The 18,394-nt window shown below is 37.5% G+C and overlaps 1 protein-coding gene across 1 annotated transcript in view; it reads left to right on the top strand.

Annotated features, from left to right (window-relative positions):
- ZBTB10 (zinc finger and BTB domain containing 10) overlaps window positions 1-17,920 on the top strand; it is a 32,310-nt gene extending 14,390 nt beyond the window's left edge. Inside the window, exons 3-5 of the mRNA XM_055705456.1 lie at window positions 7,624-7,797; window positions 9,912-10,087; window positions 12,840-17,920. Of these exons, the coding sequence (XP_055561431.1) occupies window positions 7,624-7,797; window positions 9,912-10,087; window positions 12,840-13,145 (656 nt within the window). The 3' untranslated portion in view covers window positions 13,146-17,920. The remainder of the gene's footprint in view (window positions 1-7,623; window positions 7,798-9,911; window positions 10,088-12,839) is intronic.
- Window positions 17,921-18,394: the final 474 nt, after the last annotated feature.

Raw genomic sequence — 18,394 nt, 5'->3', positions numbered from 1 at the left:
AATTTGAGGTAAGGGGTAGGTTATCCTCAGTGTTGGTAGCTGAGTAGAATAGGTTTGAAATGGCATGTAACTTGGCTAAAAAATGATTCCTTCAGGTTCTGTTTCCTTGCCAAGTTGTTTTGCTCACTGCTCAACAATTTATTCTCTGTGTACATTCTGGAATTTTTGTGTACAGAACTTGGAGTCATTTTTTGGGGTGGAGGACAGAGGCAGGCAGCATTTCTTACTTGTGCCGGTTCTTGGCAGGTATCAGTAAATATATCCAACCAGAAATGTTCATAGTGTGGAAATTTATATAAAAGTAAAATACTCTATCATAGCAAGCTTATACTATGTGTTTACCCTAAAGCTCATTGTAGTACTTGCAGTACACCTGTTGGTAGGAGTACAGCTTTAGCAGACAATTTCAATTTAATGACTAGCCTTCATCAGTGCAGCTTTGTTAGTTACAAGCTTCATCCTGTCATACTGAGAACAATGGAGAGGGGTGTTACCAAGATCAGAGTTGCCATTTTACTGTAAAAATGTAGCCACAATTGCAGAACTTCAGTCACTTCTAGTCTTTCCAGGTCTTTGGAGGGTGTTGAGAGAATGTGATCTTTAAAGCTGGGGGAAAAAAAACAGTAACGTTTGCCTTTCATGGCCAGATCGTTTGTATGAAAAGTGTGAACTGTGTAAAAGTTCCAATCTTTTACACATTTGCTTGCTTTTGACTTGAGCTGATCCCCTTTCTCTAGGGTGTAATGTTGGGTGTTACACTCTCGTTACAAAGTAACGCCAGTCTGGCAAGCTTCATTTGTCAGGTGCTCCCAGATCCTATTTTGCAGAGCTCCCAAGGAAGTATCTGGATTGGGGTTTTTGTTGTTTTTCTTGGGCTTTTTTTTTTGTTTTGTTTTTAATTCTAAGGGTTGGGCTGTTTGGTTGGTTTTTTTGTTTGTTTTGGCATTTTTACAGATTTGCACCTCTGTCTTGTACCTTACTTTTCTCCTAAGCCCAGTGTAAAGACAAAATCCCTTGATATTCCTGGACAAAGTTAGGCTTTGGCAAAGTAAGTCTGAAATGAATGATACTGAGATAACAGTTCAACCCAAGGGTTTTGGTCAATTATGCTACTGCTTTTAAGACTGCCTGCAATCAGAGAAGCTAACATGAAGTGAAAATCTCCTTAGCATTTCCTTTCAGCTGTTTTAGCATAAAAAGTTTGGACCAAAACAGTCTTTACATGGTAATGATACCTGTGCTTATGTCTTTACATAAGAATAAATACAGATGAAGACCTGTATCAGTTTTTGGTGTATTTCTCACCTACAGTGACATCACTGGTCTTTGATCATGATGATTCTTCTATTTCCTGTCCCTCAAGATGACACTTAATCCTTCCTTTAAGAAAATATGTTTACAAGCTACAGTATGTAGCTGATAAAATGATGGCAATAGCAGTACTCTGATGCTGGTGCAGGACATAGCTAATGGCTTTACTGTGTAGAGAACCCTTGTATCACAGCTAAGATGGGAATAAACTTAACTTTTGGGGGGTTAAATTGGATGCTTTTTTACCCCCTTATTAGGGAGACACTGGCAGCTTTGAGGACAAATCAAACATTTCCTTGGATTTTGTTCTGTAGTTGCTTTTTCAAAGAGTTAGCAAGAAAATAGGAGCAGAACATAATGCCAGGACACTTAATTTGGTTACCAGGGTATCTGAAATGATTGGTCTTTTTTATTGTATTGAAGGTTCATAATCCTAAATGCCAGTCTGTAGGAGTTCCATGTGGCCTTTCAGATGTATATATTCTTGAAAGTCCTACTTATATTAACACTTCAAATACAAGACATGATGAAAAGAGCATGTGAAATGTTTATATTAGAAAGTCCTTGAGTTCTCTTGAATACTTGAGAAAGCTCTTGAGATACATCTTTAAATTGACTTGCTTGCGGTGTTCATGATATCGTCATTGAGCTTACAACATAGTCCAGAAGTTTATGGATGAAGGTATTGTCTTGACAGTGAAGTCAAGAAGGGCCATTTTCCCAAAAACAGCTTGCTGAGTCACCTACAGTTTTAACATCCTTCCTTATCAGTGATCAGGATAGCAGGGTGGAAGACACCCTCAGCAAGTTTGCAGGTGACATCAAATTGGTGGGAATGGTTGATATACCGGGGGGACAGCGTTGGGCTGTCGTTCAGATGGACCTCAATGCTATAGGAATTGACCAACAGGAACCCCCAAGATGTTGTGCAAAGGCAAATATCAAGTCCTGTCTCTGGAAGTAACGACCTTGTGCATCAGTATGTGCTGAGTGGCTGTGTAGTAACTGTGGAGAAGAACCAGGGGGTCCTTGTGGACAGCAAGCTGAATGTGATTCGGTAGTGCATCCTAGGAGCAATGAAGGCCAGCCTCATAGTGGTAGTATTAGCAAGAACATAGCCAGCAGGCTGAAGGAAGTGGTGATAATACCCCTGTACTCGGGACTGGCAAGACCACATTTGAAATCCTGTGCCTGGTTTAGGGCAGCCCAGAAAGATGCCAGTGAGCTGTATGAGCCCAGCAGAGGGGCACTAAGGTGGTTAGGGGGATGAAGAATGTGTTGTCAAGGAGGGGCTGAGGAACTGAATTTATTTAGTATGGAGAAAGCTGAGGGATTTACCTGACATCTTCTACCACCTTAAGGGGGTTACAGAGAAAATGAACCCAGATGCTTTCCAGAGGTGCACAGTGAAAGGTCAAGAGTCAGTTGTCACAAGTTGTAGGTAAGGAAATTCCAGTTGTATATGAAGAAGACTGTTGACCATGAGAGCAGTTGTGCTGGAACAGATTGCTTAGAGGGTTTATGGAATCTCCCATCCTTGCAGATATTTAAAACTTTGCAAGGTCCAAAGCAACATACAGTCCAGCTTTGAAGTTAGTCCTGCTGTGAGTAGGAAGTTGAACTAGGTGACCTTCAGAGGTCCCTTCAGATTTAAGTTTTTGTTTGAATCTGTGATAGTTCCCGAGAATAGTAACTGCCCCACAAATAAATGGTCTGGATGAGGAAAGCTTTTACTATCTTGTGTTTTGCTGACGTAGCCTTTGTGGGAAGAGATCAGCAAAATAGCTTTCTAATGTGAATGGCACCCCTTTCTCAGGGAGGAGTTTTTCAGGGAATATATGATAAGCAAGCTGGAAAAGCAAGTGGTTAATATAGTTGGTATCAATTGATGGTCATCTGGCCGGGTTAGTTGGTGACAGAACTGCCTCCATTTTCAAAGCAAGAAACCATTTTTTTGTGAATGAGAAACAGTAAAAATTAAGAGCAATTGGGAGCAGTACACAGAGTATGAGTAAGATTGCATTGGCAAAATGTCTTCAGTTTGTCTGATCCTTCTGTTGCAAGAGACAGTTGAGAACCCCTTTTCAGAAGCAAGGTTAAAGATGTGCGTAGTACTCTGGGAACAAACGGAGTACAATGTATTTTCTTTCCACCACCTTCCGGGAATGTCAGTCTTGGCAGTGGTGGGTTTGGTTTTTTTTTTTTGGTCTGTCAGGTTACTCAACATAAGCAACAAATCCAGCTCTCTAATAGCAATCCAGATTGTCTCAGTAGATTACCGTTGCGCTCTCTACAATCCTTGAAAGCTATGGCCTAATTGCTTATCCTGTCTACTTCCTGTCATTTTTTTTTAATTGACTTGGACGAGCAGTCAATATGAGAAAACCTGGTGGAAAAATAGCATTCTTTCTTTCTTGCTGTATCTAATGCAAAGCTTTGTATTTTCTCCCTCAGTGCAACTGTATCTAATGCAAAGCTTTGTATTTTCTCCCTCAGTGCACTGTACATCCATATCCCTTTCTATAGTGGCCTGTTTAATGGCTTCTATCATTCATCTTCTCATTAATCTCCTTGATCATCCCCTACTCAGTGATGTCTCCTTTTCTCAAAAAATCAGCATATTTCTGGTTACAGGAAAAAAAGCAGAATTTGTCAAACTGAGGATGTTGCCGCTCAGATATGTTCTGTCTTTCTGGTGATACTCCCTATATTCTTGCCTTCAAAACTGACAATCGGTGTGTCTGACTTCTGGTTATTCTTTTCCCAGAGAATACATACAGTGGAACATAAAATCCTTCCATAAAGTTTGTTAAAGTTTTTGTAAAAGCCTACACAACTACTTCATTGTATTTCAGACTATCTTAATCTCTTCTCAAATTAACATCTTGAGAATTTTAATGCTGATAGTTAATCAGCTTATTTGTATTGCTTTTATTTTGAGTTTGGGTTTGGGTTTTTTGTGGGTTTTTGTTTGGTTGGTTTTTTTTTTAAGATCAGGTTACACACAGGAGCTCCAGAATCTACCCATTCTTCTACCCTGTGTGGAGAAGAGCTTAACTGACACTTGAATTATTAACTTATACCTGTTTTAGGAATCAACTAAATTGTAACAAGGTATCTTCAGATCAGAGGAATGTTGTGGTCAGATGACCTGGTCTGGAAATAGAGAACATTATTGCTTCAGATTTTTTTTTTATTTTTTTTTTTTTTAAGAAAATTTCTCGCTGCTGTCGCTATTTCCCCCTTTGCATTCCACACCCAATCTACCAGTACAACCACGTACGTAATTGCTTTCAGTCTCCTATCAAAATCATCTGGGTTTAAGTTGACTGGAACAGGTTAGATGTCTATACCTGTAATTTTGCAAGCAGGTTTCAGGGGGCAGTAGCCTGGGTGGGAGGAGGGATGGGAGAAGTTGTTACAAGCCGCAGGGTTCTGTAACATCTTGTAGTTGGCTCAGCTACAGTCAGAAGCTTATCTGATGTAGGCTATATGTCCACTCGGGGAAACTAATAGAGGCTAGGTATTGCACTTCCACTTCACGGTCTATATGCGATTCATGTATTTCCTGTATGGATGAGCCGTTAGACATAAAAAATGCCTTTTTTTGTTTTGTTTTGAACATGTTCTATGTGTGCTTAATCTAGAAAGCAGGTTTTCTAGGTCAAAGAATTATTCTAGGAATAAGCATTAGGTTTAGTTATGATCTCCTTAGTCCTGTACTGTGCAGAGACTGAAGTGTCTGTAACAGCCTTTTATCTTTTGTGGTATCTGTGCTGATGTTCTTTCATGTTATAGCAGGTGTTCTCTTCAAATAGGAGGTAGAAAGATTTAGTAGCTGTTACGTACACTATACAACAGCTCTTAAGTGTGTTTGGCTCTATGCTGGGTCTTCTGTTAAGTTCTAGACCTGTGCAGGGGTTTGAGCTCCTGACTTCCCACAAACTTCAATATCAGCTGTGAGCATAAATGTGCCTAAATAAATTTGTGTTCTCTTAGATCCAGAAGAACTGTCAAATTGACAGCATTATAAATGTGCTCAGCTTGGTACAACTCTGGCTTATGGTCAGTCTTTGTATGCTTATTTTGAAGGAAGCTATACAGTATTGTCTGTGCACAGCATATATGTTACATCTGTCAGCAGTAAAGGCTTAGTGTGTTGATCTTATAGATATTCCTCCCATAAGTGGGGGAAAAAGTGACTGAAATATTTTGATCACTGATCTTTCACTAGTCAAGTAGACAGGACAGCTCTATTAGAGGGGAAAAACCTATGAAGAAAAGGTCTAATATTTTAAACTGGTTATAAAAGTTGTTTTATTTTTTCTCTGCTAAATCCTGAAGCTTGCTTTGATTTGGAGGTTTTTAGCCCTGAGGTAATCATTTTTGCTTTTGCCCAGAACTGTACAACACTGCTTCCTCACTAATCCTTTCTTGCATATTACAGGAGGAAGTTTTACTACTCACCTCAAAGGAATGTGTAGTTGGCATGTCTGTAGGGTGTCTGTGTTCTATTCCTTGAGATGCCATTGCTGGAGTCCATAGCTCCAAATTGAGTAAGGAGTTCTTGTCTCTTTTGGACATAACAGCTATTAGTCAGTAATTAAAAAAAAATTAAAGAATATTTTCCTTGCTACTTTGTTTCTTAGAGGCCAGAGATATTCATTCCCTGACCTCTGCCTCCCCTCCCCCTTCTTTCTTTTTGTACCAAAATAGCAAGGTGGATGAGCTAAAATACTGGGATTTCTCTTCCTTCATCCACTCGAGCTCTGCTTTTTAAAAGCCCTGATGGAATACCTAGTTTGGCAGTTGTGATCCAGCTTTGCTTAGCATTTGCCACTCTCTAACAAATAGGATGGAATTATAAGCTTCCTATTTGTTAATTGATTTCCTCTTTAACTGTTGTCTTATGTTGCAGATGAAACCACTGCTGCCAACTGTACACTGTCTGAGCAGTAAATGAAACTACTGTCTGTGTCTAGTGCTGTAAGGATTTGTAGCCTGTATTTTTTTCCAGTAAAACTGCAAGTGCTGAGTGTTTCAGTATGCAGCTTATCACTAGCTGCTTAAAATTCTAGTTTACACTAAGAGAATTTCCTTTCCAGGAAAAAACACTTAGAATGAGCAGAGTAGGGGCAAAGGAAAGAATCTTTAGACTATTAAAATACACAGTCTCAGACTTGAAAGTAAAAATGTGTCTTTTTGCTATGAAGCCATTCGCAAAAGTTTTTATAACAGTGACATTGGGAATCTAGTGTGAGGACCTGAGTACCACCTGGACAAATAAAAGGAAATCTGCCAGTTTCCACTGCAGTTTAACAACTGTGTGCCTGTGAGGAAAGTAATGGGTTTATGAGTTCATGTTTTCTAACAAACTCTAGTCTTGGGTATTGTGGGGAAGGTTGATTTGCATTCTTGCCAGAAGAGTCTTTGCCCCACAGATAAGGTTTTGTCAAATGCCTGGTGCAGCTTTCTGTTGTACTATTTATAGTTCTCTTCTCTGCACTGTGTTAATAGTGATTCCATAATCACTCATGCAATTCTTGTTACAAGAGTATAGAATTAAACAAGCAAAGATCTCTTTCTTTTTAAGGCACTGTTTACTTTTGAGTGATTTTTGTTCTTTTAAAGAGGGGAAAGAAGCTACAAACACCATGCAAACTGCATGAAGAGCTTTTCTAAAGACCAAATGTAAATGTGCAAGCTAGTCTTTTTAAGCTGATATATTCCAAGTAATTAGGGTCTCCTGAATTAATGTGGTTATAGAGTAATGGAGATGATTATTTGAAAAAGGATTTAGTCATAGCTGTAGAATACTTTATATAAATAAAGGTCTTTAAAGCACTTTGTATACCTCTGAGGTATTTTAAAGTAATAAAGAAAATCACACCTCCAGTAGAAAATGTTTACTTTTGTACCAGCTAGATTGCCTGTGGTAGACCAGACAAAGTCACTGCACAAAACAGTTGTAAAGAGAAGCCAGTGGAAAACTTCTTAGCTTTGTCATGATGATAGTGAAGGAATAAATATCCTTACTATAAAGGTTCCTGTAGTATGAAAAAGTCTTCGAAATTTTCTCAGGATAGGGAGAAGAAACGGTGCTGTGGAGAGTAGTTAAGAAGTCTGATTTCACTGAAATTATGGATGCAGTTATTTCTTCACTTCCATATTGAAGATTATGTGAAAAAATATTATAATTACGATTTTAAGGTTTGAAACTTTTTTGTCACAGTTTAAAAAGGATGTATATTTTGCTAAACAGCATGACTGAATTGAGCCTGGGAAGCTAAAGTAAGACTATGTTTGTAATAGGTACTTCAAGTGACTTCAAGTACGGACTGCTGCCGGGTACTTCAAGTGACTTCAAGTACGGACTGCTGCCGGGTACTTCAAGTGACTTCAAGTACGGACTGCTGCCGGGTACTTCAAGTGACTTCAAGTACGGACTGCTGCCAGAATCGTGGCCAAAAGAAGCTTGGGAAAATGGCAAGTATCTCTGGGAGAGGATGTTGTTTTTTTGCCTCTGAGAGGAGTTCTTTATCTTCTGTGTCACTGCTGGTAATATTTGATTAATTTGTTTAGAGTTTTCTAAGATTAAGTGTTTACATAATCTTCTTCCATATCATTTGCCTTTCTGGATAGTGTAGATAGGAGTACTTTCTTGGAGGGAGAAAAAAGAATTAAAATGTATAGAAAAGTAAAAACAGAACATGATTTATATCAGCTCTTGTACTATGCCTGAATATGAAGATACCTGAGGTCTTTAATGATCTGATAGCTTCTCCAAACACGCACACACCTTAGTAAGCTGACTACAGATAAATGGGCTTTGAAGTTAACACTTGGATGATGAAGGTACAGAATTAAATGTAATGTTAAAGGTAGATCTCACAGCATACTTCTTGCTATTAAATTTCTTTATTGCAATGAAGTTTTTATTTTTGAATTTGTTGTTTCTTTTTTGACTGAAGAATTACAACTGCATCAAACAACCCTTTTCAGACCTGTGCTATATCACCTACTTTTTCACAGATTCTGTGCCTTTCTTAATAGTTCAAGCAGGCAATTATCTATATATTATTTTTCTGTCTGAAAACATACCAAAAAAACCACCACATCTGAAATAATTGTTGTTAGGTCCTTAACATAGTCTTCAGTAAAAAGAGGATCTTAAGAACTGGGTAATAGTAATGCCTACTTCTTCTCTGTAACTTTTGAGCTATTAGTGGGATGTAGTTTATGGTTTACTTTAAATATTTTGGTTTATTACAGTAGAAGAAATTGGGTCATCAGAAGGTGCAATTCAGTAGCAGGCAAGGGTTTAGAGGTCTGCCTGTTCTTAAACCATTACATTCCCATATTTCTTACGGTCCTGACATCTGCCTGTCTGTCACGCCTCTGTTGATGTGTATAAGACTGCAATTTAAACTTTTTTTGTACTTGCTTTTCTTCATGTAAGCCATTATGTGACACTGTTGACATGCAGCTTGCATGAGTGCTCCAATTATACCAAGACAAACTTTTGAATATTAGCAAAATTTAACTTCGTGTTATGATGGATTTTGAAACTGAGAGAAGGCATCTTAGATGAAGGCGTTCAGGCCCATGCACGTAACACACAATTGCTTTCTTCCTGCCAGCATGAGCATTAAAAACTCATATGCATATAAGCATGAAGCTTTAGCCAGTGCTTTTTGGATGGTTCTAGATGCTTATGATCATGTTCATAACTTCTCATCTGTTGTAAGTTGAGCCAGTACCATATTCTTGGAATAATCCTTGCATTCCTGTATGGCCACCTTCATAACTGTCACAGCATCCTGTGCTTTTCAGTTTCACACAGTTACAGGTAGTAAACCCATTTTGCACATATCCTTTGAGCAAGCTCTGTTATCCTTGGCCTAAGGATATGTAAATACCTATTCTTCCATCATAAGAAAGAAATGGGATATTGCTACTTCCAGAAGTTTAGTGTTCTCCTTATTTTTTTCTGCTGTTAGACCAAATTAGACTTTGAGTAAGGAATAGCAAAGGTTTGAGCCAGTAACTTCCCTTTTTAGCTATATAAGAATTGTGCTACCTCTTACTGTCCTACTCCTTTTGTCAATATTTGTTCTTCCTTAGTTAGACTTTCTTTTTTTATTTATCTGTAGAGTCAGATATTGGCAGGCAGTTCTGCACATAATTCTCAATAGAAGGTTAGGGGGGAAGACTGTCTAAATGTCGGAGAGCTAGGGGGTTTCTCATCCCGAATAAAGTATTTTCTGGTATAGGTGACATCTAGAAAATGGAATACCACTAGCTTGTAGCTAATTTACTCTAATGCATGAAATAAAACGTCTTTTCAAAGAATTGATCTGTAATTCTGTAGTAAAAATTCCTTGGTTAGAAGTAGGTATTTTTCTAGCAAAATTGTACGTGCAGAACCTACCAGTATTTGGTTTCTGTAGGCAGGCATTGTCCTGATTTGTCTGATGAAAAGTCACGTGGATGCTTTATTGTTTTGGCACCTGTTTATTTTTGTGCACCAAGCAGAACATATTGAAACAGGTTTTTTTGTGTTTCATCATCTTTTCTCCTGATGGCTTATTATTTTGTAGGTGATTCCTCTGCTTTAATCATGAACAAGTTGAAGTGTCCACACTGTAATTATGTAGCCAAATACAGAAGAACACTAAAGAGACACTTGCTCATTCACACAGGCGTGAGATCTTTCAGTTGTGACATCTGTGGGAAGCTGTTTACTCGAAGAGAACATGTAAAGAGACATTCCTTGGTAGGTAACTGCATGTGTGTGTGTATGTATGCACATGTATGAGTGGGGTCTTTATGTTTTTTCAAATGTTTTGGTAGCTGGGAGAAACACTGTTCTCTGATTTGCCATAACGTAAATTGTTTTATCTTAATCTAAAATGGATCAAGATAAACATCTCTTTGTGATAACTGTACCTCTTATATTCTTAATGGAAAATGCAGTATCAATTAAGACAATCACTGGAATTCTGATAGAGATAATATCAAGATGATTTTGAAAATGACGTATGAAGAGATGTAAATATTCTGTAGATAACGAAAGGAAATTCTGTCTTGGTGTTACTGTAATAGAATAGCATGTAGTATTGTCCTGTAATGCTGCACCACCATTTTCTGTGAGGATACCCTGTTAATCAGCAATTGCGTGATATCCTGGGGTAGTTCCAAAATACTTACTTCACAACTAGAGAAAGCTATAGTATAGTATTTACTGTAAGGTTCAGAAAGAATGAAAAATATCTGAGATGCAGAAAGTAAATGTCCTTCTGACTTGTATTGTACCAGTACCATAATCAGCAGTTGAGCTTACCCTGCCCTGTGCATGTTGTGTAACTCAGGATTTGACTTGAGTACTGTTTATCTGAGGATCCAGAGAGAATTTTGTCATGGGTATTTTGCAGGTACTTTGTGTCTAGTCTGTAAGGAAATTAGGACTTCGTTATAATATTTACTGTATAAAGTCCAGGGTGTGTTTTAAGGGAGTAACAAAAGCAAGATCATATTGGTGGTGAAAAGTAATAACATTTCTCCAAGCTGTGATTCAAAAAAAACCAACTCATTTTGCAGATACTCAAAACAGGTTAGTACATGAAATGGGGTAAATCGCACTTCTCCATTTTGGTAGCTTTCCTTAGCCCTTTGCGAACCAGTGGACCACCTTTCTCCCTCATGAGGGTGTTCCCCAAGTCTCTGTAGCCTTCTCGCAGTTGGCCTTTTGTTCCACAGCAAGTAGAAAAAGTGGTTGTGAGTTTCCAAGTTCTAATGGGGATGCAGGAAAGAGCTTTTGGTGTAAGTCTTTCTAACTTTCCTTTCTAGCCTGTGCTATCATGAAATGAAGTTCCTGTTAGCTAGTAACATTATTATAAGTAAATAATAACCTGAGTGATACCAAGATGTAATTCTAGAAGATAGTTATGAGACCACTGTAGTAATTTTAAGTATTCCTTAAGTGGTTGTGAAGGTAGGGCAGCTGTATTAACAGATCCTGTGTAATTTTTAGAACCAGCGTCTTTTTTTTGTTCCACTGGAGTTCTTTCATCTTAGATACACATCTTTCCACCCTGCTACTGCTGCCTTTCTTCCTTCTCCCATACCACCTGGTGAAGGCTTAGATGCTCAAAGGGGTGGAGGTACCCATAATGTTACCAAGCTAGAAGGATATTTTGTGCTGTAGTGTATGGAGGTGACTGCAGGGATGGAGGTGATGAGTGGTACAAGGTAACTGTGGCTGGGCAGAGGAGGTTAGGTCGTTACCACCTTATTGGTGGGTGATACAGTGTAACATGTCCCAGCAGCTACTCCTTCCTTTGTGGCTCACCAGGGAAGGTAGCAACAGTGGGTGGTAGGCAGTCTACCAGGAAGAGTATGATAGGACTACAGGTTCCTGTCCTACAGTATCTAACAAGTTTTTGTAGCTGAAGACTTTTTCCCTCCAGATTAGGAGTTGGTCAGACAGGGTGAAAATAGCTATAGAGTGAGCTCAGCCCAGCCCTGTGCTGTAACTGAAGTGTGCTGTCCCCGATGGAGTCAGAACACTTTTTTTGCCCCCTATCCCCCTGTTCAACAAATGCCTCAAACATTCTGCTCTGTGTGACACGTTATCATAACAAGTCTAGAGGCTGAGGAAAGAACATGTAGTGTCAGATGTACAGATTACACAGTGGGACTAAAGTAACTTTATATATTGATCTTGGGTTTTTTCCTCTTACCTGCATGGTAATTTCTGTTTTGTTTTAAATGGTAACTTTTTCAATGTGACCTCAAATGAGATATTTAAGCACATAATTGTAATCTGTTTTGAGGACACCAGACAGTAGAAAGAAGTCTTCAACTTAATTTTTTTCCAAGGTGCTAACTATTATACCTGGTTGCTGAATTCAGTTACTTGAACAAGTAACGTATTCCTGAATTCAAAATTTAAATCTATGTTTAGTTAAGTTAGTCACCAGCAGCCTTCTGATTTTGCACACAAGCTCACTTACATACAAGACAAAAAATTCACCAAAGGCACCTGGAAAGGTTATGTTGGAGAGAGGTGTCATGGAAGAAGGATCTTGCTTTTTGAATTCTTGCAGATTTTATTAACTCCTGCTTGTTCTTAATGTTTCTAGGACTTAAAATTACAAAGGCAGTTTTCTAAATGAGATACAATCCTGCGTGCAACATAAATGCTTATACTGTTCTCATTGCCTTTCAGAGCCTTGCTCTATACAGTGAGTAGTCATAAAAAGAACACTCACCTGCTTACAGAACAGGCAGCTATTCAGCTACCTGCTGAACAGTAAGCAGGTAGTTTGGTTGTGGGCAATAGCTCATGTAGTCAAAATGGATGTCTATTAGTGCTTCTCTTTCTCTGAACAGTGTTGGGGATTCTTTTGGAAGAGTTCAAAAATTAATTTTTGTATTGGCAATTATTATTAATAGTTTTCTACTACTATACACAAATGCAACCTGATACATACGTTTTCAGCTGTTAATATTTCTCTTCCATATAGGTGCATAAAAAGGATAAAAAGTATAAATGTATGGTGTGTAAGAAGATTTTCATGCTAGCAGCCAGCGTTGGAATAAGACATGGATCACGACGTTACGGAGTTTGTGTAGACTGTGCAGATAAATCTCAACCTGGAGGGCAAGAGGGAGCAGACCAGGTGCAGGACACAGATTTCCCTAGGGATGAAGAATACGAGGAAAATGAAGTGGGAGAAGGTGATGAGGAGCTTGGTGATGATGTAGAAGAACAGAATGACCAGTCTCGATGGGATGAATCTGGGGAAGTTTGTATGCCTTTAGATGACTGACAGAGCATATGACTTCAGGGTGCTGCAAATGGACACTATATGGATTGACTATTTGAATTTTTGGACTGAAGGCTTGCGAAATATGGTACAGGCTGGATGGTAGTTATGTTGCTGTGAAAAATGTAGGGTCAAAGCCTTATAGCAAAAAAGGATTATTAATTTTTTAATGATATTTGCACAGGACTGTACAGCATACAACCATTTGGTTGAATTATACAGAGTCCTCACATCTACAGTCAGTTATGAAAAGAAAAATGTATTTTTTATTATTTATAGGATATAGCTACTTGGGTCCTATTCAGACATAGTAGTAACTGTACTTACGTTACACATTCATGTATCTGTTAACATGAATGAAGAAAATGGCAACTTGGTATGGAAATACAAAGACAGCTTTCCCAAATCCACTTGTACGTTGTCAGTGAACCAGTGAAGCTAATCTGAGCTAGTGGCTCTTGTTTCCACAAGCATGTCTTTACCATACAAACCTTACCTCTCCCGTACTCTGGTAGGTGAAAGCCAATCATTTAAATATGCATCACAGGTAATGCCAACACCGTATAGAAATTTGGTTTTAAAACTTTTGGCTCTATGCTGGCAAGTGTTATAGGTGATAAGCACTGGAGAAGTTAATAATGGCATTAATTTAGTGTCTGTTTCTTCACAGTCTTGAATTTTCAAGAAGGTTGCTCTTGATTCATCAGTTCCAAAATGATCTTGCAGAAGGAATGACCAATAATGAAACAGTAGACTGATCAGAGCATGGGTAACTCTTCTACCACTTAGTCTAAAGAGACAGTCATGCTGAAAGGTATCCGATGTAATAATGTTTCCTCCTTCCAAGGCCCCCTCCTCTCAAACTTTTTTAATTCCCTGGTGTATACCTCAGTCCCACGGAATAAAAATACAAGAAATGGAGAAAGTGTCATATTAAAAGACTTCTTGGTTGATAATTTTACTTGTCCGGTTTTTTGCTAGTTTGTGATGTGAATTGGACACTAGGCTATTGTGCCCATCGTTTGTCATTAAAATGAACACAAATAATTTTTTATTCTTTTGTACTTAATGGGTTGTTGCTAGTCTTTAATATAAACCGATTATATTTAACTTGTTGACTTAATTTGCTGGGATTTTTTTTTTTTAAGAAAAACAAACAGTCCAAAGCAAAATAAATGCTTTTTGAGTTGTCTACTTTTCAGGATGATATACTCCCTACACTCTTTATTTCAAATTTTCTAGGAGGCGTTGAAACTTGAATTTTTGTAGCCACGTGGATTTTTTTCCTGAGCATGTAATACTTGTACCAATGATTTCAGGCCTCTTTCATAGGGAGGGGAGGGCATTACACCTTCATCTTAAACTCCTCTGTGTTGTCTAGCCTAAGGCAAATGAATTCAGGCAATCATTGGAACAATACATCTGATGTACTATTATGTCACGACGAGTAAATATGCAGAGCATTTATCATGATACATAGCTAGGCCAGTGTGACAGTACTGTATAAAAACCAGTTGAGGGTCACCCTATTTTTCAGCTTTGTTTAATTTTAAAATGAGTATATTTTTTCCTATTTTATATCGGGTAACTAAATTATGCTAGTTGTGTGGATAACTTTGAACTATGCTTTGACGGACAGAATCTTAATGGTGCTCCATCTGATCAAAGTTGGTATATATTTAAAAGAGACAAGCTTTACTGTTGTCCTTTACATCAGTAGAACAGTAACATAATGTTAAGACGTTCTTTTTGCTGATTGAAGCTAAGTTTGAACTACAGTTATATGGGAATTAAAATGCTTTTTTTTATCATCCACTTGTTTCATTAGTAGTTTCCACATCATTGTAAACCTGACAGATGATTAGTTTTTGGGGGGAGGGTGGGGAGGGTGGGTGCCTTTTTTTTTTTTTTTTGTTACACTGAAGAATACATCTTATTCTCATTGTTCTAGACTAAAATGAGTAATGTGTAATTCTGGTGGGGTCCAAAGTAGAAATTAGTTGGGCAAAGATGATATGAATGAAAAAATATTTTAAACGTTAAAGTAATGTTCTGCTTTGTGAATATGTAAGTATAGCATAAAGATTTTTCCATCCCATTTATCCCCTTTAAAATCATAGTTTACAATTGGTAGATCTGTCTATATATATAAATATATATATATCTGAAATTCACCTAAATCTGCTTTAATTAGAATACTGCTCACTTAATGCTTAGAAACTGGACCTGGCTCTACATTCTTAATGTATTTTCCTTTTTTGTTTTGTTTTGGGTTTTTTTTTTTCCCTCAAGGTATGAACTTATTATCTTGGAACTGAATCTTCTTTTGCTACTTAAATCATTTATGTATATCTGGTAAATTATGACCAAATTTGTTGTTAGACTGCATACAGTAAATTGAAATATACACTTGGTACACTACAGAATTGTTGTGCTTTTGTTCTGGTTATATTTGGAAAAGCAGGCTTTGATAGAAATTAGTGTTACTTATAAATATTCAGTTGTTATTCACTGGCCTTAATATTCTGTTGCATTGTGACAATCGTTGATTCCTTGGTGATACTTAACTGCTTGCTTTTAGAAGTTGCATCAAAATGCCCTTAGGAAGGTTGGAGGGAGAGGGATGACTAATGAAATGTGACACTAGTTCTTTAGCAAATGGTGTGAAATAGCTTAATGGAGATCCACTGTTCTTATATTGGAGAACCAAAAGAATTTGTTTGGGTGCTATCTTTTCTGAGCTGTTTATTCAAAAGTTATTTTAAATATATTACTTTGGGGAGCTCTAAATTGATAAAAGTAAATTTCCAAATAATTACCTTAAAAGGGACAGTTCAAGTTTATTTATTATAAAAAGCAGGAAGAGATTTCTGTTTGCACTGGATGTAGTCTTCCCTCTTAAACCCTGGAGCTATGCTGTAGTAACATGGCAGTGAATTTTGGTTTGGTGTTGAGTTTGGGGGTAGGGGTTTTTTTTCCTCTTTAAAAGAAGAAAGACTAGTGTGCTTTAACTGTCATTCTTATCAAATTAAAAGATACCCAGTCTTTTATTTTGTCTTCTGATGAAATATTTCTCAAACCAAATGTCTGAGATTTGCTTATTTGGGGCAGTGCCACGCAAGAGTAGTTTATGAAAAGAATCAGGTATGTTATAAAATCAGACTAACAGAGTTCTGATGTTGGGATTCCCCCCCTTCTGTGGTTTTTTTTTGTTTGCTTGGTTTTTTACCTTGTCTCTTCAAGCAGTGGCAGTTATCTTTTAGAAATAAGCATACAGAGCACTTTCTGGTAGGGAACTGCAATGCAGAACAAAATAAAATCAGTAAGTAAATTCACTTTCATTAAAGTAGGTGTGATGTAGGGAGGACAGACAACATAAAATGCATTTGTCTTACGCTAATGTTACTACAATGCAATAGCAAGCTCCTTCCAGTTGTAATGTCATTTGCATCTTGCAGGAGAAATGGCATTTTTTTTTAATTGTGTAGAAAATTTCATAGTTCAGTTTGCAAACAGATCTTCTGGTAAAATCATTTCCTGAAGTGAAACCAGTTTTGAAAGCCAGAAATGATACTTGGTTGTCAGCACAGTGGTGCACCCTAAGAAGTAAGAGTTGAAATTACAGGTCCCCGTAGTATATACACTGTTACTTTTTGACATGCATATACTTCTGCAAATGCAGTTTTCACCTATTACTACATGCCCCTCTTCCCTCTGAAAACAGTGTTACCCGTAGGTGAAGAAAAGTTTGGGGCCGGGACACTGGCATGTAGTAGGCTTCTAGCTGCAGGTCACAGCAGTAATGCTGTTAGCAGAAGATGCTTTCTTTGCCTAGCTTTACGTTGGTAAGGCCTTTAATAGGATTTTCTTTATTGAGGCCAATCTGGTTTGTTTGCTTTAAGTTTTGCTTCATTTGACTTTTCCTGTTCTTGCCACTCGATAACATGAGTCTCCCACCAAATATTTATATAGTCTGCTGCCTCCATACAGATGCAGAAATAACTTTGCAAGAACTGTGCCTTATTGGCTGTTACATTGTATGTTGTTGTATTTAAATGGCTTTGGAAACTAACAAGAGAAATTAAAGCAAGATAATTGACACCAGCAGCAGCCCAAAAAACTTGTGCCAAAAGAAGGTGAAAAAGGAGAAAAATGTTGAATGCAATGTGATGAGAAAAAGGCTTTTGGATTTGAGTTGTTACAATTCCTCTAGTTTGCTACTTGAATGTTTCGGACAACCCACTGCGTTTCTTTCTAGCACAATTTGGTGACAAGCTTCTGATGAAGAAGCTGTACAAGAAGTCCACTTTTGAGTTTATTTTGTGTCTCCAGAATGTGGTTCATGCTCTGTAGAGGTAGTACCACTGAGTAGTTTTCTGTAGGTATTTTACGATGTAGCCTTCTGTTAATATCCCTTTTCACTATGTAATTAGTTTCCCATTTTTTTAATTTGATAAATGTTTGCTCCTTAGAACTGAGATTTGCCTTTTATATGTTTCAATAGCACATTACTGCGTTTCACTAAACAGTATGGTAAAGGTTAAATATTGACACAATGAACACAAGACATAAGTTGCTTTTCATATAGTATCCTTTAACAAACCTATAATAAAATAAGTCTTTTGTAATAAAGAAAACACAGGTTAATCCAGGCATTGCTAGCTGAACCTTTTGAGATGTTGGAAGATCCCACGTATAATTCACTATGGGTTTTTAAAATACTTTTCTGTGAAAAAAGGTAAAATACACTAGAAGGATCCTATGACCTAAACTGGAGGGGGGGGGAAAAAAAATGGCTGAGTACTTTGTATGTAACATTATTGCAATTTGAAGCAATTGTTTAAAATAAGCTTTATATTAATGTTTTTCTTACCTGAATTGATTTGGATTAGTGACTTGGGAATACAGACACAAGTAATTTCTCACTAACATTGGTATGGAAACATAATTTCCAGACTTCTAATACTATGCGCACCAGTCTTTTTAAGTTACCATGCTGCAAATAAATATAAAAAATGACTGTTTCTTTCTATCTATTTTTAACTGTGCCCTGCCTCCTTCCCCTCCACAAGTATATGCAGAGAGAATTCTTTGGATGGGTAAGTATTAATGTACAGTCATTTGCTGCAAATGACTTAATTTCTGCTTCTGATATAGAATTACATTTATGGAAAGTAGAGTTTATTTTAAGGTTGTATTTTAAGCTTTTCTCATAATAAGGCAGATCACTTTTAAGATAGGTAGCTTCCAAA

The sequence above is a fragment of the Falco cherrug genome, chromosome 3 (genome assembly GCF_023634085.1).
Source record: "Falco cherrug isolate bFalChe1 chromosome 3, bFalChe1.pri, whole genome shotgun sequence".
NCBI classification, from domain to species: domain Eukaryota; kingdom Metazoa; phylum Chordata; class Aves; order Falconiformes; family Falconidae; genus Falco; species Falco cherrug.
The sequence above is the reverse complement of the archived record's forward strand: the minus strand, read 5'-3'. Positions and strand labels throughout refer to the sequence as shown.